Here is a 21,043-nt window from a genome sequence, read left to right as displayed (position 1 = left end):
CAAGGTTCACATTTTTGTCACGCTGTAAACATTTGATCCAGTTAGTTTTGGTTTCACATTGTAACTATGCAGCAAGCTAAAGAACTATACAACATACCTATGTCCTGTCGTCATCACCTATGTGAGCTGTATCTCCCTTTACTTGATATTGATTGGTTTATCAAGAGGATCTCCCTCATCCTCTTGGAACATCCCAGTCTCATTCTGAAGTCGTTGAAATCCGGCACTTGGGCAGTGACTTGCAGCGTCAGACACAGACATCCTTAAACGTTGGCATGATACGCAGCCAGGTGTCGTTATTGTGTAACGATTTAGCAGCGTCAGGGGGAAACGCGGCAGAACAAGGACAAAAGTTAAGGCGGTGAAAGTCGAGAGGGGCAGGCGGGAGGGGGCGGCGATGGGTCCAACATACACCGACTTTCACCCGGGAGAGTTTGTGTCCCGAGAAATTCTAAAGCCAGACCGTGTTCTTTTTTCCTAAACCTCACAATGTGCTTTTGTTGAAGGAAAAATCGTGAATTTGCATTGATGTACTAACGTAGTGCTTTTAATTTGAAGACTGTATGTTAACGGTAAATTTCCTGTGAAAGTAGAAGTTTATTTTGAAAGAAGACAATGCATGTAACAGGCAGAAATTGACACGGTGTCCCAGAACGTCAACACCCAACACACCCAGGGTACCTTTCAGTCGTGGAAAGTCCATGACCAAACGTCGATATGTGACAAGGTTGGAGTGAGAATGTGTTGCTGTACCTGACTGAAAAGTGTCGAAGTTGTATTTAACTTTTTTCCAACTGACTGTTTATAAAGTCGTCTCCTCCCTCCCCAAGTGCTCGTTTTGTCATGTTGCATTGTTTATGGGTCAAACTGAAACCTGTACACATAGCATTTACCACCACTTGACAACTTTAACAACTGATTCTGACAACTGAAATTTCTCCTCCGCTCTGATTGTCAACACCTGTCTAAACCTCACAGACACACACACACTACGCTCTGAGGAGCTACACTATTCTTCCTGTAATTGGTTCCAAAGTGTGAACCATCCAGAAAATGTTTTCACAGTAGAGAACCATGGTTTGGTTTGAGCTAAACTGAGAACACCTCTTTTTATCAGACCTTCACTTGTCAGTCAAGCAAAATCCAAGCACTGCCTACCAGCTGAGTCACAAACTTTCTCATTTTACAGCTAAACAGTACACTAAAATATGTTTCTGAAAACATTTGAGGTGATTAACAAGCAATGCAGTAACAGAATCTTGATTCATATTTGATCAGCGTTGCCTAGTTTGACAGTTTGACTTTAGTTCACCAGCAGTGATTGACATGATTGGCTGCGTTGGAGACTCCTCGGCTCTGATCTGTTTTCGTTCATGTACAGTAATGTCATTAGAAGCAATACAACAGGGCAGATGGAGTCCTATCGGAGCACATTCAGCCGTAGACTGAGACCACAGAGGAGCACTACAGAACCTGGGGCCATCGAACTGTGTAACTCCTCCCCCTCCTGTAGGGACGAGAGCTGAAACAAAGGGTACAGACAGGAATATTCACCTACATTAGGTGCACCATTACTTAATGTGATGCACATTACTTCTTTTCAACATCATGTGCAGTATTAGTCTACGATATCACCTTCACTTGGCAATGTAGTGAAATATCAGTCTGTTTTTTCCACTAATTTAGTTCATGTTTAGTAACTCTCATACTCCTATTGTCACTGTATTAGACACTGGTTTTTGCTTTTGCTCCTTGAAAACATTTCTATCTTGTATATTTATATATTTTGCCACATATTCAATACTCTGTTGTTCCAAAACTGGGCCCAGTGATTGACCCTGACCTGGGGAACCATTGGTTGGTACTGGTTATGAATCATTAAAATTGTGGTTACTGCACTTAGCAAGCATTCTCTGGCACAAGAATTTCCTTCGGGACAAATAACGTTCTGTTGAATTGAATTGAGTGAAGATGATTTGACGTTCTGTGAGGATGTAGTGACCGTTTCAGTTTTATTTCCTGATATTCTCCTGCCATTGCGCCAGATTTTTGTCTTATTGCAAAATGGCAAATGTCCCATCAAACATATTGATATTAAAAAATGGATTCTTTTGTTTTATACGGCCTCTCAGCGACTGTAGAGGAGAAATGAATTTTTCACAAGTCTCCATAAGGTAGACCATTATATCTATTATAAAAGCACCGGCTTAAAATGTCGTCCATTAATAGAGAGACGGCAAACATGGACCTGCACAGCACACGCATTATGCAACTCCCGCTGGATCAGGACATGAATATAGAAAATGAATTATGTAAAACGCTATTCTGATCCGAGTAAGATGTAGCTTTGTTGTACACAGTCGCTGTCGAATAATGTAATAGAAATTACACCAGAGCAGCATCCCGGATCTGTTGTTTCCTTCAAAATGTCACTTTTGATAGAAGTTTTATCGACAGATAATGCGGCTGAATTCATGTCAATCAGTTCAGATTACTGTGCAGTGTGTACATGTGCAGAACATGTTGCTACAGGCCTGATGTCTGAGACGAAATGAGGCCAGATAACTCAGTTTTAATGAAATTAATGTGCATACATTGCTTCTGTGACACGGCACGCATAGAAATGGCACACAGCTGGAAGTGTGTGTCAGAGCTGCGGCCGTTTCTATAGCATGTTGCCGCCGCTGCTAACGCTGCTGCTGCTACTCCAGGAGTGGTTATGTAAGCTGTTGTGAAAGTCTTGTGACATGTCATGATACCTGTCTCCGTTTGGGTCTAAATGAGGGCAATGATTTGTTATTTGAAAAGCGGCCTCCCCTCCCCCTCCTTCCTGTAGGTCATCTGTCCGCACACAAATGAAAGGCAGAGCTACCCGGGCTACATGATTAGCAGTGTGTCATCCCTTCATGACGACCCTGCCTCCCTCCCTCCCTCCCTCGCTCTGTCCGTCCTTCTCTCCGTCCTTCCCCTGCAGGGCTTAACCCCATCCCCCAGCCCCGCTGATCACGATACGGCGCAGCAAGGAATGCAGGCCACCAAAGGGAAAACCTGGTAATCAGTAGTGACCCCTCCCCACCCTACCCCGCCCAAATCCCATCACTCCTCACCTCCTCCTCCTCCACCTCCCACCTCTTTGGATCGCCTCTCATAAGCAAATATGCAACCATGTGATCGAGAAACCTCAGGAGACACGAAAGCAGCACAGGGTGCGTGCTTTCCCCCTGCATTAGTGACCGCGTGTTCATGTTCAGCCGCTATATGTGTGGCCGTGTGTGTGTGCTGCGTGCAGCCATGTGTATGTTAGTGTATGTGGGGGTGGTTTGTGTGCATCGCGTGTTCATTTACTGCAGTGTTTGGAGGGGTGAAGGAGTTGAAACGTTCTATATTTACTCGCTGCCATTCACACTCTGGTAGAATAATTAACACACAAACACACTCACACACATACTGTATGCATGCACTGTACTGTAGTGTGTGTGTGTGTGTGGCTGCATGTGTACATGCTGACACACACGTTCACTCTGCTACTCTCTGTGCTGCACAGTGAGGGGATGTAGAAATGTAATCACTGCTGTGCAGAAGTGAAATGTAGCTTGTTAACCTTCAAAGGTTGAGTGGTGTGGTTTAGTTTTGTCACATGAGGACGTGTAGTTGTTTTACTCAGCGTGTCTGCAGGTCCTTAAAATGTCCTTAAAAGTCTTACATTTAATTTTATAAATATTAAAAGCCATTAAGTTGTCTTCAATTTGAATTTGGTAGGTCTTAATTACCACATACATTTTATCTATTGTCATCTATTCATCTTTTAATTTCTTTTTGTTGTTGATCAGAGAATCCTGCACACTGCTCTTGCTCAGCTTCACAATTTATTAGTTACTCTGAAGTTTCTCTCCCACTGGACCGTCATCAAAAGTGTGTGTGTGTGTGTTTCAAGTGTGAACACTCTTGATGAAGGTCCTGTAGGACAGAAACTTCAGTGTAACTAATAAATTGTGAAGCTGAGCAAGAGCAGAGTGCGGGATTTTCTGTTCCAAGACTGAAGTGATATTTTCCAACACACCTGCCTCTGAGACAGCTGGATGTGTGATGTGTCTCTCTTCAAACAAATTTCTTTTGTCAAAACAGTCAAACTCTTTGGTGTGAAAGCTGTGTGCTGTTGCAGATCTGTAGCATTGATGATAGCCAAGGACTGAAATGTTTGCTGCTGTTTCTATCACTTTTTATTCATTTATTTATTTTGCACTTTGAGCACCCTTCTTTCTGTGCACAGATGTTCTAAATAATAGACATTTTTGGGCATTGATCTCAGCCTTTTTTGTGACACATATCTTTAAAGGGATAGTGCACCCAAAAATGAAAATTCAGTCATTATCTACTCACCCATATGCCGAGGGAGGCTCAGGTGAAGTTTTAGAGTCCTCACATCACTTGCAGAGATCCAAGGGGAGAGGAGGTAGCAACATAACTCCACCTAATGGAGGCTGACGACGCCCCAGATTCAAACGTCCAAAAACACATAATTGAAACCACAAAATATCTCCATACTGCTGGCCCTGAAGCTCCGCCAGTTAGAGCTACAGGCTACAGTGAGGCTAAAAACAGAGTTCAAATGACGTTTCTCCAAACAACTTTTTATGTCGGGGCTTCAGGACACTTGGATCACTACGGACGAGCAGTATGGAGATATTTTGTGGTTTCAATTATGTGTTTTTGGACGTTTGAATCTGGGGCGCCCAGCCTGCATTAGGTGGAGTTGTGTTGCTACCCCCTCTCCCCTTGGATCTCCGCAAGGGATGTGAGGACTCTAAAACTTCACCTGAGCCTCCCTCGGCATATGGGTGAGTAGATAATGGCTGAATTTTAATTTTTGGGTGCACTGTCCCTTTAAACCTATCACTGAACCTAATGCTGCCTGTTTACTTACGTGCACTTACCTGTTGGTAACGCTGCACAGAACCACAAATAATACTTATTCTTATAATTACCTGCAATGCCTAAATAAGAAAAAGATGATTTGTCCAAAAATCGGTCTTAAATTTGATTTAAAATAATTGTTAAAGGTCTTAAAAAGCATTACATTTAAGTGGCTGATACCTGTAGATATGCAGATTAGGATCCTGACATATATCTTGTGTTTTTTATTTGTTTTGTTTTGTGACTATTGGCAAAATACTTCTTATTAGTTTTAATCTGGGTCCTGGGATGCTCCCTTGACCTGGTGGAGGTGGTGGGAGAAAGGAGAGAGAAAGCTATCATTCCTTATGGACAACATGTCCCACCCCATGCAGGACACTTTGACAGCACTGGGCAGCTCCTTCAGTGTGAATATAATTGATTATAATTGATGAGTTAATGTGTGCTGCTAATGTTGCAGCTGCTAAAGGTGGAACTAATTTCAACTACTTTATGTTCTGATGGGTACTTTGTAAGTTCCTCTGTGATTGATTTTTACTTTTGTAGCTTCTGTTAACTAGACCCCCGTCACAGTTATTTCCTCTGATATATTATATCAGAAATGATTGTGCTGAACAATATTATTGTCATTTTAAGACTATTTTATGCCACCGATATAATGACATAAAAATTGAAGTACAGCCCTGACATAGATAAAATAATATACAATGGATTCTTGGGCTTTAATGATAAAAATTGCACAGAAATACATATTAAACATTCGGCATAGAGGTTCAGAGAGTCAGTCCTTTAGCCTCTCGTTGATATGCGTCTCTTTGTGGTTGTTTTTCCCTTTCCGTTGTCGTCTTGAGTCTCTTTGTGAGTCTCTTTGTCTCCTTGCAGCTGCTTTTCATCTCTTTTTAGTTGTTTTATATGTCTTTATGATCATTTTGTGTCTCTTCCTGGTCTGTACGTGCCTCTTTGTGTGATATTTTTCAGGTAAAGGCCAGGAGAACACTTTGGGTGTAGTCCCATTAAATAATCCATCAGTGCTTACCAGGCAATAAACTAGTGTAAGTCCAGTGTCTCAGTGGTTAGGAGGTATACTTTTTTTCTGATCATTTGGCAACGGCACTGTTTACTACATTAAATTTGAAAAAGTACAGTACTTGAGTAAATGTACTTAGTTACTTTCCACTCCTGCAGTATTTGTTCTTCGACGCAAACAGCAAGTCTGAACATAATTTTACCATTTTGATTGACTGACAGAGCACAGAATTGTTAGAAGAGAACACACACACACACACACACACACACATATATACACACATATACAGCACGCCAATTGTCACTACTGATCTGCCTCCACAGTGTTTCCTCTGTGGCGACAACATCCTGACCTGCACGTCCTGATAAGCTGCCAAGATGTTACTGCACAGATTAACACCTGAGCTGAGAAGACAGTTTGTAAGAGATCGTGTACCTGAACCTCCAACAGTTAAACTGTAACTTAAAGTTACACAAAATGAAAGGCGTGGCTGCTCTGAGGTGCAGGCTGTCTGGGAGTTTATGGCTGTGTAAATGTTAAACAGATTATCCATATATATATAACATCTAAAACGAGGCAGTGCACTGTAGGTCTAAAATGAAGCGTGGAGAGTTACAGCAGAAACATTTTCCAAAGTTCAGATAAAGCTACAGTTTATCCTGCCTTTAAAAAGTGAAACATGCAAACTGAAAGAAATCAGGATACAGTTTTATGTATTTTATGATCACTGTCTGTCTGTAGGTGCATGGTTGGCTTGAGTCACATGAATCGATCCCTCCAGGATTGTGTGGGCTTTTTTGGGGGATTATTGTGTCCCAAATGTCTGATTTCACAACAGGTTTTTTTTTTTTAAAAATTGTGATGCATGTTGCAATGTGTGTTTTTAGGTGTTTGTTTTGTGATAAAATTGCGTAGGGGGCGTAGGTGAGGTGTAGGTAAACATGACCAAAAACCAGTTGCAGTTTTTGTATAATTCATTTTAAATAATGAATATTTGCATAATTTATGCACGGTTACTTACGTTTAACTCACGTTTTTTCTGTTAGCTCTTGCAATAGAACCGCAATAGTCTCTGTCGTGGCGATTTATCTTACCTGTTGTCCACCGGTTTCAGCCGTTCTCCAGGTTTATTTTGTGGTAGAAAAGTGTTTCACCAAAATGTTTCACACGGTGCCAGACTGTTTACACCGCTTTCATGCAGAACACCAAGGAATTGCCTTTAAATGTTTTTTAGTAGTAATTTTTGTTGGTAAATGTGAGACGTTTGTGTTCCATGTGTCTGCGTCGTCACAAGCAGAAACAAGGAAATGAGTTTGGTTGATCGGTGTCACTCAGGGGAAACTACGAATGATTGGTCATACTTGCAGAAAAGTTGCAGTGATTGCACAACATTGCGTGGTCACTCAGAATTCAGTTGTTGTGATTGCAACATCCTGGAGAAGCTGCATTGTAGGTCGGAAGAACAGCGAAATGTAAGAGAACGAAGACTGAATGATAGATAGAATACACACATGTGAAAGTTAGCAGTAATGTGGAGGACATTATGTGGATGTGATGAAAGAAAAACCAAACCAACAGACAGTGTTAACCTGAAGTAAACTCCGTAAGAGAAATAAAGTGAGATGTGTCTGTCCACAAACTGACTGACTGACAGCCTACCCAGCCACGAAAGTAAAAGTAGGTCTGTACTTTGCTCTCATCCTCGCTGCCTGCAGACTGAATCAGTCCTGGCATGGCTCCAAAATAAACTGCAGCTCTTCCCTCTTCCACCTCCCTCCACTATCTAACCCGTGTGGACCATGTGGGTGGGGCGTGTCCTCTAATCGCGAGGATGTCCAACACCACGGGTCCCTGTCACCAAATAACCCCCCCCCCGCCACAGGCTTAATACGCTGGGTTAATGCTGTCCAAATATAGCTCTGTTTCATGATTCAGACTCCTGCTATTGTTATCCCGTCATGTGACCTGATAGCAGAGACATGCAATATGTGGTGTAAACAAACAAGTTAATTCTGAGTACTATACGCACTGCTTGGTCACTGACCGTGAAAAGGAAGCAGTGGGTTATATATAATGTATTAGTTTATCGTTTATTTTTGTTTTTAAGTTGAAGATATTCCAAACTACGACTACCAGTACTAACACTATACAACGCTGTATCTTGTCATTCATGGTGAAGCTTTCGAAAGTCTGCACAACTACATGTGTCTAAAAATAACTCAGTAAAGACCAACAAGAGAAAGTGTTACACATCTTGTTTTTACCAGCAGCTCTTTGGTGTTAAGTAACGCTTTATCCCAAATCTGTCCTGTGATTGGTCGCACACACTTCAAGTCTCTTTCTGGCAGCGTCATGTGTGTGTGTTTTCTTGTTATCAAGGGTACATGGCAGCCTGTAACAACACACCAGGACGGCATGTAGGGATTGGGCAGGAAATTGAAGCGGCGCAAGCACAGAACATCCCCGCTAATCCCGTTGTAAATAGCATGATGGGACAAATTGAAAGTGGTCAAATATTTGATAAATATTTGCAGTGAGCTAAATGTTTTTTGGATCTCGGCGTCCAGCAGAGCAAAGCCCTCTGTGAGATAAACCCCAGCGTACTCGGCCCATGTCTGGCTCTCTGTGGAGCGGTGTCAGTAAGCTTTATGCTGGAGGCACCATGATGAAGGCCGGGAGCAGAGCCAAGCTGGCCTCTGGGTCACAGGCCCGGGACAGAAAGATTTGTCTTCTGAAAGTGTTGACAGCTGGACATCATTTAGTTTTGTAGGTCTGTGTGATGCTGAGCCCTGTCTACAAAAAAGAACATTTATTTTCAGGAGGAAACAAAATTGCAGCCTGGATTACGTCCATTTGCAAAGTTTTATCCAGTCCAGAAGGGGCTACGTTCTTCGGGGGGGATGGTTGGCTTGCAAAGTGCAGGAGTTAAGACACCACTGGGGACTAGGGGGTGCGTCCCATGTGTGGTGAACCAAGACACCAAAATGTCTTGGTTAAGGCTGAGGGTAGGGTCATGGTTTTGGTTAGATTTTCAAGCCAGCTTTTTTTAATATTTAACCACTACCACAATTTTCTTCCTTATTTGGGAGTCTACCCGTACCCTATGTCATAGGCTGACGTGCACCTCCCCAAAAATGTAACTACATGTCACGGTGACGCAGACCTCCTGTCTGTTTTTGTAAGCTGAAACCATTTCCCTCGGTGGAAACAAAGCTTTTATTTACTTTAATTTCACAGATAAGAAACAATAAATAGTGAAGACAATAAAGCCTCCACTGAAATAGCATTTTAAGTCTTGTGTGTGATTTATCCTGGCTTCATATGAGCAGAGGAAATCTCTGCTGGTTGCTAGGCTAATTTATACAATGTAAAATGCCATAGGCTTCTGCTAATAATGTTAGCATGTTGTATTTGTTTGGAAAATGTGTTTAGTATAAGACAGTTGTTTTGTCAGTGAACCTTGTGAGTTGTAATGGAGCTGAACTCTGTAATGTTACCTTTGTTAAATGTTGCTGTTGTCCCTGGCTTCATATGAGTAGGGGAAAAGTCCGCTAGCACCTCGGCAAATTTATACAATGTAAAATGCCATAGGCTTGTGCTAATAATGTTAGCATGTTGTATTTGTTTGGAAAACGTGTTTAGTATAAGACAGTTGTTTTGTCAGTGAACCTTGTGAGTTGTAATGGAGCCGAATTTTGTAACGTTACCTTTGTTAAATGTTGCTGTTGTCCCTGGCTTCATATGAGTAGAGGAAAAGTCCGCTAGCTTCTCGGTTAATTTATACAATGTAAAATGCCATAGGCTTGTGCTAATAACATTAGCATGTTGTATTTGTGGGGAAAATGTGTCCAGATAAAGACAAGTGTGTCTTTGTGAGTTATAGTGAAGCTGATTTGTGTTCTTGTGTTTGAAATCGTCTGTATTAAACCATGTTTAATGTGTGTTTAATGTTTGTTTAATGTGTGTTTTGAATCAACTAAACTTGACTTTTTCCTGTTTCACATCAGATAGATGTCTACTGCCTACTGCAGTCTGCCTTGACAGTAGATGAACAGTAGATATTAAAGCTTAGATGTTTTCTGTATTGCCACCTTATGAAATATTGGTCCCACAGTTTAGTTTAAAATAATTTGGGTTAAACTGCAGGGTCTGGTGCACTGCTGGAGTTGAAATGAACATTATAGTAACCCTCTGTGTTCCAGCTGCATCACCACCTTCCAGAGACACCATGCAATAATAAAATGCCTCCAAAGGCAGCTGAAGTATGACAAACGTCTGATTTTCAGGGTCACTGCTTGTTTGTCAGGTTTGATCTGTCAAACACTGGAGCAGATACATTAACTGAGGGCCGACATGGGGCCCAGTGAGAGGAGGACCCACACCGCCTCCAGCATTGCTCCTTAAGTCCTCCACTCCATCACTTTACTGCAGCTATGGAGCAACACCAACATGAGGCTGAGTCTCAGCCAGTGGACTGGGTTAATTCTGATTCTTTCCACTGCAGTTTCAGGGATTTTCTAGACTTGAAAGAATCATTTATCCCTGATGATCCACCTTGAATGCAAAGTACTATATACTGTATATCCTCCATTGTTGTTGTTCAGCACTCGTTCATGCAAGATGTGATGGCTTCTCTTCGCGGTAGGCCTTGTTGTCCCGCCCCTCCTCCACTGTGATTGGTCAGATGGGTAAAAAGTGACAGTGATGAGTGCAGCGTTTTACCCAAAGTTGAAAAACAAATGTTGCTGGATCCATAATGTAGTTTTTGTTTGTTTATTTTCTCCTTATCAAAACACAATGTAAATATAAATATACACATGCAGTTCTAAAAGTGAACACAAGGTGGAGCATTCATGTGTGGGAATCAGGTGTGTGGAACGGGAATCAAACACTTTTTGACCGTGTTATGTAAGTGTGTCATGTTAACATTAAGTATCAGCGTGTAAAACTGAATTTGCTGAATGGAAGAATGATTGAATATGGACAATGCTGTTGCTCCTCTATGTTATAGTGAGCATGTGTATTTTGTTGTGAGAATAATTGGATCGGCAAATCCAAAGAGATAACGCGCACTGCACATTGATTCAATGTTATCCCAGAACACGTGTCTGGAACAAATTCACCCCTTCGTCCCTCAGTGGCTTGTTTAGACATTTTATTTTGTTAAAAGTCACTACAAACGTTAAACGTACTGTGTTAGTCGCAGAATAGATGCTCTGTGCCTTGTCACGCTGTCGGCGTTTGTAGCGTGGTGTAAATTAGTGAAAAAAATGCTTTTCTTTTCAACGAGTCAGACCGCAGAGTGCTGCTCTGACTTGCCTTTAATTTTCCTAGAGGCCATTCATGGTATTGCAGCAAGGAAAAAAAAATCCAATGAATACAAACAGAGCAGCCGCGCACATCCAAAAAATGAAAAAGGTGCTGGACTAAATGACTAAAACTGAAAAGACAAAAAAGATTCCGCACACTTCAGCTCCCTTTAGGTGCATTTATTCCACCATCCTGGAGTGACGTTTCGGACCACACGTGCCCTTCTTCAGACTGAAAAATACAGCTGTAGGACGCAAGGAGAAAATCCCCCGTAGCACCATTATAAAAGAGAGGTCTGTAAAACTGCTGACAGGACACCTCGAACTGCAAACAAGCTCAATTATGACTCTTTCTATTATGAGTTTTTGACCCATGGAGGTTTTATATTTGGAAAACTTTGGGTGGGAACCCCAGGTGAGTAATTTGCATTGGACTGAAAAGGCGCCATCTTGGGTTCTGATATCTAGGTCTAATTATACATCTATGGGTATCTTCTTGTGTTTGAAATACATGGGCCGGGGCGGTCTGGTACCATGTAGTTCCTAGAGCACCTCCTCTTTTTGCATTCTTGATGTGGGATGGAAATAAAGTACCGTTGGTTGAGCACGACGATCAAAGGTCCGTAGGTGTAAAGCAGAGAGATACTGAGACGATATCAGTATCCAGGGTGTTACTGACGCCATGAGACTTCTCAGACCTCACTGAGTTGTCCATTCGTGCATAGATCATACTCATCATGGCGTCTGTAGCCAGAGCAGTGATGACATCGTACTGCTTAAAGCCATCTTAACAAACTTCTAATCTTGGGGCTTGAAGAAGTCATCGAGGTGTACCACACAACAGTTGGGCAGCTTCTTGATCAGTCGTTTGGTGAGGGTGGTTATTCCCTCTGTTGGTTACGCCACCAATGCTGATGTACTTCATGATTTCGGATGGTCAAGACTCGTAGAAAAAAGTTGCTGAGAACTCAAAATGTAGGTTAACTGTCACAGCAACTGCCCTTGTCGCCATTTTGCACGTGTAGTTGTTCCTCTTCCGCACTGGGAGTTGTTCTTCTTCTCCCTTTGGCATTTAACAGCAGACTAGAACACGGAAGAATTGCATGCGCAGTGTCTATGGTGCAGGAGAGAAACAAGTGCTGTCGGGTTTTCAGAATTTTGGCATTGACTTGCTACTACAGTACTGGTTCTCGTGATGTCCCTGTTATAGGGCCTGATCTGTCCATGTCACATTCTGTGTTTTGCTGTACATTGTTTGTTGTTACTTCGGAGCTCCATTATGCAAAGATAAGCATGTTTGGGAAAAGCCAGGCTGCTCTCTTCAGTTCACTGGAAACGCCTCTGGGTGACTGCTGGAGCGCTATTATGCCACATGTATGTGATGGCAGTGGGAATGTAAATTTTTCATTATGTACACTTGTGCCCACTGAAGCTTGATAACAAGATCTGCTCTTTGTCCTCCTCCTGGCCATTCAGGCTTTGTGTTGGCCCACTTTTTCTGGCTGGATTACGCTCCTGACGCTGCTGCGTACCTGTGGTTTCTGATGTGTGAACTCCCTGAGTACAAACACAGCACACCCACAACACACACATACACACAGATGCTGACAAAACACAGGGCTCATTGACAGGAAAAACAGATTTACAGAGAGCACCAAGCATGGCGGAGCAGTGATTTATGTGATCTTAACATTGCAACCTTTGTGTTCTCATGATCAGGAAATAATTATTACAATAACTTTTGTTTTCTAATTATGACAAAATCACAAAAACACGTCTCTAATCAGCTTCAAATTCAAAATGTTGCCATACTGGTGCAGTTTTAGTTTTCATGAGAGACTAACGGTGCATGCCGACTATACTGGATAATATGTGACTGGAAATTTGCTCCCATACATTACATCGTGTATTGGAAGTGACCGGGAAGCGACTGATAATACTTGTGATGTGAAAAATGCTGTCAGTGCAACAAAAGGGCATTATAATTTTCAAAATCCAAACAGTGCTCACATCAAGACAGCCATTTAAGCTGCAGCCACAAGCGACCAGCAGTGCAGGGCAGACGTTTGGGTGAATTGGTATAGTAGACATGTACCATAACGCTGCCATGTCTCCTGTTGTCACCTTAAAACCACATGAAATTGCTAGTAAACAAACAGAACATCGCTCTTTGCTCCTCACGCCTCCACTAAAGTTTGAACTTCTTCACGTTGCCATGCTCTCTGACTCGTCCACTTGTCCCAGACACGTGGACAGTCCTTAATGTCAAGCCCTGATATGTGATAACTGACCCTGGAGACAGACTGCAAACAAAGGGAGAATGGAGGGACCACACAACAAAGAACCTCAGCTGTTATTAAACCGAGGACACTGCGATGAGATAATATGCAAAGCAACCAGAAGCCCATGAGTACGTACACAGACGTACATACTGTGAGAGCTCCTGCATTTCTCTGTGGGACAAGAACGCCACCATGTCAAGCATATGTGGCATATGTGATGAGTTGCCTACGCCATCTCCTCACCAATACGTTAGATTATGTCCCACATTGTTCTAAGCGACCCTCGAGAAGTCGATCCAAGGTATCTGTATGGGAATAAGGTCAGGGGTGTCCAACCAAAGCCGTGTCTCGTGTGAAGGTCCAGGACACGTCAGCCTCCCCACACAAAGCCCATATGCTATCCAGTGTCTGCCCTAACACTCCTAACACCGCCCCGCCCTGCTGATGGACTCCTTGTTAACCCCTTTTGCAGACAACAAAAGATCTGACCCAGAACCCAGTCACCCAATCATGTCATACATCACCCTTGGGGTCAGAGGTCATCACGGGTCGCAGCATGGTGCTGCTGCAGGGGTCAGAGATTAATGTGCTTGACCACTGCTCTCTTTCTCATGACATCACCGCAGCTCATCGTCTCACGTTGTAGAAATAATAAATGATGATATCAGCTGCAACTAAAAATTCACTGATTTGTCATTAATCAACTGATAATCAAAGCTTTTCAATCAGAATTTTACAAAGTTCAAAGCCATGTCTTAAAACTCTTTATTCTGATCAACAGAACATAAACTCAGAGTGCATCAGGTCAGAGGAGAGCAGCAGACTGTCACTCTGGAGGGACTGAAATAGTTAGAATTTATTGCTGCATCAATAAGTTAATCAATCAATCATTAGAATTGTCATTCAAGTGATTGATTATTAGGTTATTTGCTTTAAAACCACTTTAGAAGTAATAAATAAATAATGTGTTTTTTTTATTGTCGTGCAAGTCTAAACTGATGTAGCGACCTCAGGAAACAAAGCAAAGTTGCTGAGAGCCGGAGGTCAGCCTGGTTTGCTCTGTCTGACACACTGCCAAAAAAGACTCACTGAGATCCAAAAAGTATTGATACATTTTATTAAAGGGGGCCTGTTATGCTTTTCTGTACTTTGCGTCTTATTTATAGTGCAGTGGATTCCTACATAATGGGTTGTGGCTCGATTCTGAATGGAGTTTAAGAGACTAACAAATGTGTCAAGTTTGTATAAAAACACACTTTATTTTGAAGTACAGTGAATATCTGGCACAGAACTTTTATTTTGAAGTACAGTTTCCTGCTGTAGAGTCCTCTTTTGCCCGGACATGTCCACTTTTCACGTCCCGTCCGGGGCGTCTGGGGGGGTTTTTATAAACTGATGATAATGTCCGGTTTTCCGTGTGTGTGTGTGTGTGTGTGTGTGTGTGTGTGTGTGTGTTAGAGTGCGGCACGGGCCGCATATTTCTGTCCAAACCCGAACCGAGCCCGACATTATTTAATGACTGAAGCACTGAGTTTGTGTCACACAGTGGTTACAGGCTATTTAACAGGCCGGGCGTGCACCGTGGGTGCTCAGCGGAGAGGGAAACCTCCGTGTTTGAGACGGGAGCGGGAGGCGGGAGGTCCGAGGCTTCCAGCGAGGGGAGAGGGAAAAATAAAACAAAATAAGATAAAACAGGAAAAACCTGACTCCCTCTTTTATTTTATTTTCAGCGTTTAATCAAGGCGGAGGCGGGCGGTGGGAGGTCCGAGACTTCCAGTGAGGGGAGAGGCCAATGTGTGTGTGTGTGTGTGTGTGTTATGTTCAGGTGTAGTCACGTAAATAACGGTGCCCAAGCAATAAACAGGACAGACAATAGGATTTTATTTATTTTTACACTACATTTTCACTGAAAGCTGACCGAATCTGACCCGTGACTGTCGGGTAGGCCTACCGTCGGGACCCATCGGGCTCGGATCAGGTAGCCACACGCTAGTGTGTGTATGTGTCCCCTATAGGGGCCTATCTGAATTTCTGTCTTTGAGAGATATTATTTTGTAATATAACTGAATTTTCTATCCATATATATAAATTTTAAATATATTAAAATTATAAGGCATCTTTGAGTAAACTGCGAGTATCATTTAAGTAGGCTATGTCGTGGCCAGCCGAGTGTCCTCTTTTTTGGAAATCAAAATATGGTCACCCTAGTGAGACAGCTACTTAACAGAGAGAGAGCAAACTAGCTCAACGACATGGTCAAATGCAAGTATGACACGCTGCTAAAGACCACAAAGGCCACCAGTGGTCAAAGACTCTGTAGATTGTCTTAATGACAGGGACTCAGGTCAGTAATCAGAGCATGAAGTTCATTCATTAATTCATTTTCCGTAACTGGTTATCCTGTTAGGGTTCAGGGGGGGGGCTGGAGCCTATCCCAGCTGACATTGGGTGAGAGGCAGGGTTCACCCTGGACAGGTCACCAGACTATCACAGGGCTGACACATAGAGACAGACAACCATTCACACTCAATTTAGAGTCACCAATTAACCTGCATGTCTTTGGACTGTGGGAGGAAGCTGGAGTACCTGGAGGAAACCCACGCTGACACACATAAGGGTAGCTGTGCAGTGTTCATTGTTCTTACGTTTTGATATTTCTTATTTTGGTAAACTTGTTTAAACTACAAGTTAACAAGTGCACTTCATTGTCTTTTCATCCTTTAAATGCAGGATGACACTCAGGATAACACATCTCTTGAACGTAACTCCACGTATTTAACCCACCAGCCTTCTAACAGCTTCACACGCCTGCAGCACCAGAGCTGGATGTAAGAAAAAAACAGTTATGATGTCACGCTGGGGAAAAAGGAGAATCCCATTAGGATGGGAACAGCTGGGGACACCAGCCAATGATAGACTAGAGGGGGGGGGGGCAGAGAGGAGTTGTGGGAGGAGCAGGGGGAGTGATGAGACTGGGTACGAGAGTGAAGGGGGGAGGAGGGGAGGGTGAGCTGAGCTGAGCAATCTGTAAAGTGCAAATATAGTGACGCCTGAAGGAACTGTCGCCTCATCTCACTTGAATGTGGCAACAAAGCGTTTCTGGGAGAGACAGAGAGCTTTTCTCCAACAGCTCAGTTCTCTCATCAGTTTGTTTGGCACACACACACACACACACACACACACACACACACTTTGATAAATGTTTGGGATAAATTTGCAACATATCATTACTTCATTACAAAGATCTGACTTATCCTGTCCTGTTTGATTTGTTAACCCTTTTGTTTTGTGGATGTTGGCTTTACTTCTCTTGTTGTTTGGGGGCTTAGACAAACTGATCTGTGCGTAAAAAGGAAATTATTAAGAAATTTAAACAATTTTGTTCCTTCAAATATGTATTTTCTTTTCTGCTGACCTTTATTTTAAACCCAGCAAGTAGAAAATTATTGAAAAACTCATTCCTCTGACCTTGCTCCTTTGATGAAGGGAACCAAATTTATATAAAGCACCAAATACAAACAGATTTCATGTTTTAATGTTTTATAAGTAAACAGATATATTCCTTTTGTTCACCCAAATGTTGTTTAACACCAATAACAGAAATCCAGACACTAATCACATATGTAGAGCATTTAAAAACCCATTGTAGTTACAGGGGAACTACGGCTATTTTAAAAATTCATACGTGTTACTCCTATGGCCAAAGACAGTCCAAAAATAATAGTAAGCGTGAACATCTCTCTCCCAAATCCAAAAACTAGAGTGCTAAAACTCAAATATGTGATGTCAAAATGTATAAACCTTGGTGCTGCTACATAGACAATGAGAATTTTCAGCAACAACCTTTTTCCATGCGAAAAATGAGATGATGATGAGCTAAAAATAGATCTAGATAATAAAATCTAAGACTGTTTCATTTTTGTTGACGAGATAAGATGTGACAAAAATGTGAGTGGTGAACTATCAGACACTGAAAGCTGAAAATGGTGGGGCTTGTAATTATCTTGTAATTATCTGCATGAGCGACAGGCTGGTAAACTCCAGTAACTAGTCTGCAGCAGAATGTTTCACCAGCCAGCGAAACCACTCACAGTGGCGTAGCGTCAGCCGTTGGTGCGAGATGTGAGCTGTAATTCAGCAGTAATGAATCAGCCATGTGTGTCTGACTGTGGATGGTGGAGCTGCTGAATGGATGTTGTGGAGTGTCTCAGGAAGGTTTATGGTTTGAGGCTCTGTCATCTGTGAGTGTAGCTGTGCTGTAAGTAAACAGTCTGAACTCAGATCAGTTTTCTCTGACGAGAGAGAGAGATGAGAGTTTAGTTTGAATCACCAACTCTGTGAGAGGACACAAGTTTAAACCTCCAGACTAACATGTTGCAGAGGTTGTTTTCCTGCTTCTTAACAGTGAGATCGATGAGTCAGAGTTTACAATGAACCTGGGTACAAATCCTAGCTGTCTCAGATTAGTTATTTGTGGTGTCAGAGTTTTTGAGAGCATAAATAGAGAGATGTTGAGCTTTTTAAATGATGATCAGTAAGTGTGTGCTCGTAAGTCAGCCCTGAAACCTGTCAGACACTGCTGGAGACATGACGGTTTGGAAGTGTGCAGAAATTATTCGTAGTTGTAGAAAAAAACTGTCTAAATGAAATGTTTATACATCCTGTCACCTTGATTCTAATGTCTGATACATGAATTAGCCTCACTGGATTAGTTTAAAGATTAAAAACATGTAGAAAACATAATGACTTAAATGTTTTGAATTTTAAAATGTGACTAAAACTAATAAGCATTTTCGTCTCAGCTAGCTAAAGCTTAAAAATAAAGCTTAAAAAGTGACAGATGATGAATTGATTGACAAAACAGTTGCAGGTTGACCTTCTATAGTTAGTTCAGTGTTGAGGATGTAAGGGACTAATATTCGTTCACTTCAGTCAGTCTACAGTCTATCAAACTGTGCACTGTGTTTACAACTGCAGAGTTTCTCAGGAGACTGAAACAACAACAAGAGATTTGTTCTTCTGTTGTAACATCATATGTAGAAATCATGATGCCAGCAGGTTAGACAAATAAAAGGTCTGGATTTGGTGAATTAGACTTTCAGATTGTATGTGATGAATGTTTAATGAGCTTGGATTGGCCGCGTATGCAGCATCTTTAGTGTAGTAAAGATAAGGCAACCTGACAGTCACAGCAGTGCTTTGCAAACATTATCACAGGACTAAAAACCTGTCTACCTCTCTCCACCTCCACCTCCACCTCCCTCCCTGTCTGTCCCTCTCTACAGTCGCCCTGAACGGAGTGACTCCAGCCGGTGGGAACGATGACGACAGCAAAACAGCGGGAGCCGTGGAGACCAAGATTCCTGAAGGCGAGCTGTTGCTGCAGGTCAGTCCTGACGCTGTGTTTGTTGTTTTCTGTTTCTGTACACAATATAATTTCTGATCAACAGTTTGATTGATTTTTGGTTCAATATCTGAGATTGTTTGTTGCGAACACAAACACTTCACATCCCCGCAGCCAAACCACCCTGTTCAATATGTTCAGTATGTTTTGGGGGACACCGATTGTTGATGGGCAACTGCACTGATTCAGTTTGTGTGTCTGGACGGCTCTCGTGTTTTCTGTTGTTTTTTTTTCCTCCTGACAAGTTCCCAAAATCTATTTAGGCCAATGACAGAGGTTCAGAGGCTCAGGGCAGCTTACCACTCAATATGTCTGGCACTGTCTGCTGCGCCCTCATGAAACATTAGTCGACTGTTTAGTGAAGCCAGTCTGCTGCTGGACTGGTGGGTAAACCTTGTGTCTGGGACTAATCTGAATATGACCTAAAAAGCTCCTCCTTTGGGATAACTTGGTACCAAAAGAATTCCCACCTAAGTTTGGATTCTTTTGAATAGAAATGTGATATTTAAAGGAAGATTTGTGATTTAAAGATCTGATTTCATCTTGTTAGTCCTCAAATCACACACAGATAAGAATTTTAAAGATAATCACTGTCACCCTGAAGGAGATTTATGGATTTTTTTATTTGTTTGTTTTATATTTGGGTCATACTTTTAATGTTTTGGTCGTTATTGTCACATTTAAAGGAGCAGATAGACATTATTTTGGGAAATATTTGCTTTCTTGCAGAGAGTCAGATAAGAAGATCAGTACAGTCCACAGTTGGTTAGCTGAGCTTAGCATAAAAACTGTAAGCAGGGCAAAATGACTATCTGTCTGTGTCGCATTAAAACTTCACCTGATCGTACTTACAGAAAAGTTGATATTTCACCCAGGGGTGGTGCCATGCATTCATCATCACACAGTGTTTTATGCTTGATGCACCCTCTTATTGGCTGGCATTAGTTGAACTTGTCACTCTTTGGATGAGCTGGGAAATCTTTAACCTAAAAACTGGATTATTAACCTAATATTTGCCTTAACCCCAAAATTAAACCGACAGGAAAGCTTGCACCTAACTAGAACTTGTGATTTTTTTTTTTTTCCCCCAATGATAGTCATTAATGAAGATACACTAAAGCCCTATTCAGATGGGATTAGTTTTACATGGGTATGTGGGGTAAAGTAATAATTACCAGAGATTTTAGTCCAGTCCAAATGTGCCATGTCAGTAATCATTACCGCACGATGTCAGTAAAGATTACTGCGACTTTTACCTTCTGTAAAAGGGTCCTGGAAAATTACCTCAGGTAATACTAATCCCGTGCAAATAGACCAGCAGTAAATCTTCTGTGTTTCGCCTGGAAGGAGTGTGGTACGCACAGGAAGCAACGTCATACGCACATGACGACAGGAGAGGGCGGTGGTGCGTGAATGGATTTACTCCTCCCACTTGTGGTAGTTTTACTGATATTTCTTATCCCGTGCGAATTGGCCATTAATATTACCGATGCCTGTCGTAAAGTGACAGTTACCCCACGTGCCCATGTAAAACTAATCCCGTCCGAATAGTGCTTAAGGGTGCTTTCAGACCTAGAGTTGTCTTGGTTTAGTCTGAATCAGGGACTTATTTAGTTATAAAGTTGTATAATTGCCTAGAGTTGGTTCGTGTTCTCACGGCAGCATTTATAAGCGGACCAGATCAAATGCCTTGTGTGAGAAAGCTGCTCTTGATTGGTCAGAATTTTCATGTAGGAAAAATCCAGGAAGTAAAGCAAGCATTGAAGAAGAGTACACTTGCAAGATAAATGTGACACTTTCTAATGTCACAATGGAGGGACAACTACGCAGGTTGATTTTAGCGCTGCTCATCGTGGACTATATTGCTGTCATTGTTCATTTTAGTCAAACCATACAGTTTGAAAACGAGGCGCGGCTCCAACTAGAAAACAATGTTTTGATGCAGTGGATGTGCTGAATGTGCATATTTAGGCAGTACAGGAGGAGGTGCACATTAATAATCCTCCAGGACTGTAACATGCTCATGTTTAACCCAAACAATGTGTCACATGACTGCAGTTGGTTCAGATCCAGGTCGGAACACGTTCTTGCACCAGAGTTCGTTTGT

The 21,043-nt window shown here is 42.1% G+C and overlaps 1 protein-coding gene across 1 annotated transcript in view; it reads left to right on the top strand.

Annotated features, from left to right (window-relative positions):
• Positions 1–21,043, top strand: part of LOC117251540 (aryl hydrocarbon receptor-like) — a 68,488-nt gene that overhangs the window by 15,912 nt on the left and 31,533 nt on the right. Inside the window, exon 3 of the mRNA XM_033617950.2 lies at positions 18,818–18,918. Coding sequence (XP_033473841.1) covers positions 18,818–18,918 — 101 coding nt within the window. The remainder of the gene's footprint in view (positions 1–18,817; positions 18,919–21,043) is intronic.

The sequence above is a fragment of the Epinephelus lanceolatus genome, chromosome 14 (assembly GCF_041903045.1).
Source record: "Epinephelus lanceolatus isolate andai-2023 chromosome 14, ASM4190304v1, whole genome shotgun sequence".
Taxonomy (NCBI): domain Eukaryota; kingdom Metazoa; phylum Chordata; class Actinopteri; order Perciformes; family Serranidae; genus Epinephelus; species Epinephelus lanceolatus.
Note: the sequence above shows the minus strand (reverse complement) of the source record. Positions and strands in the feature narration are given on the sequence as shown.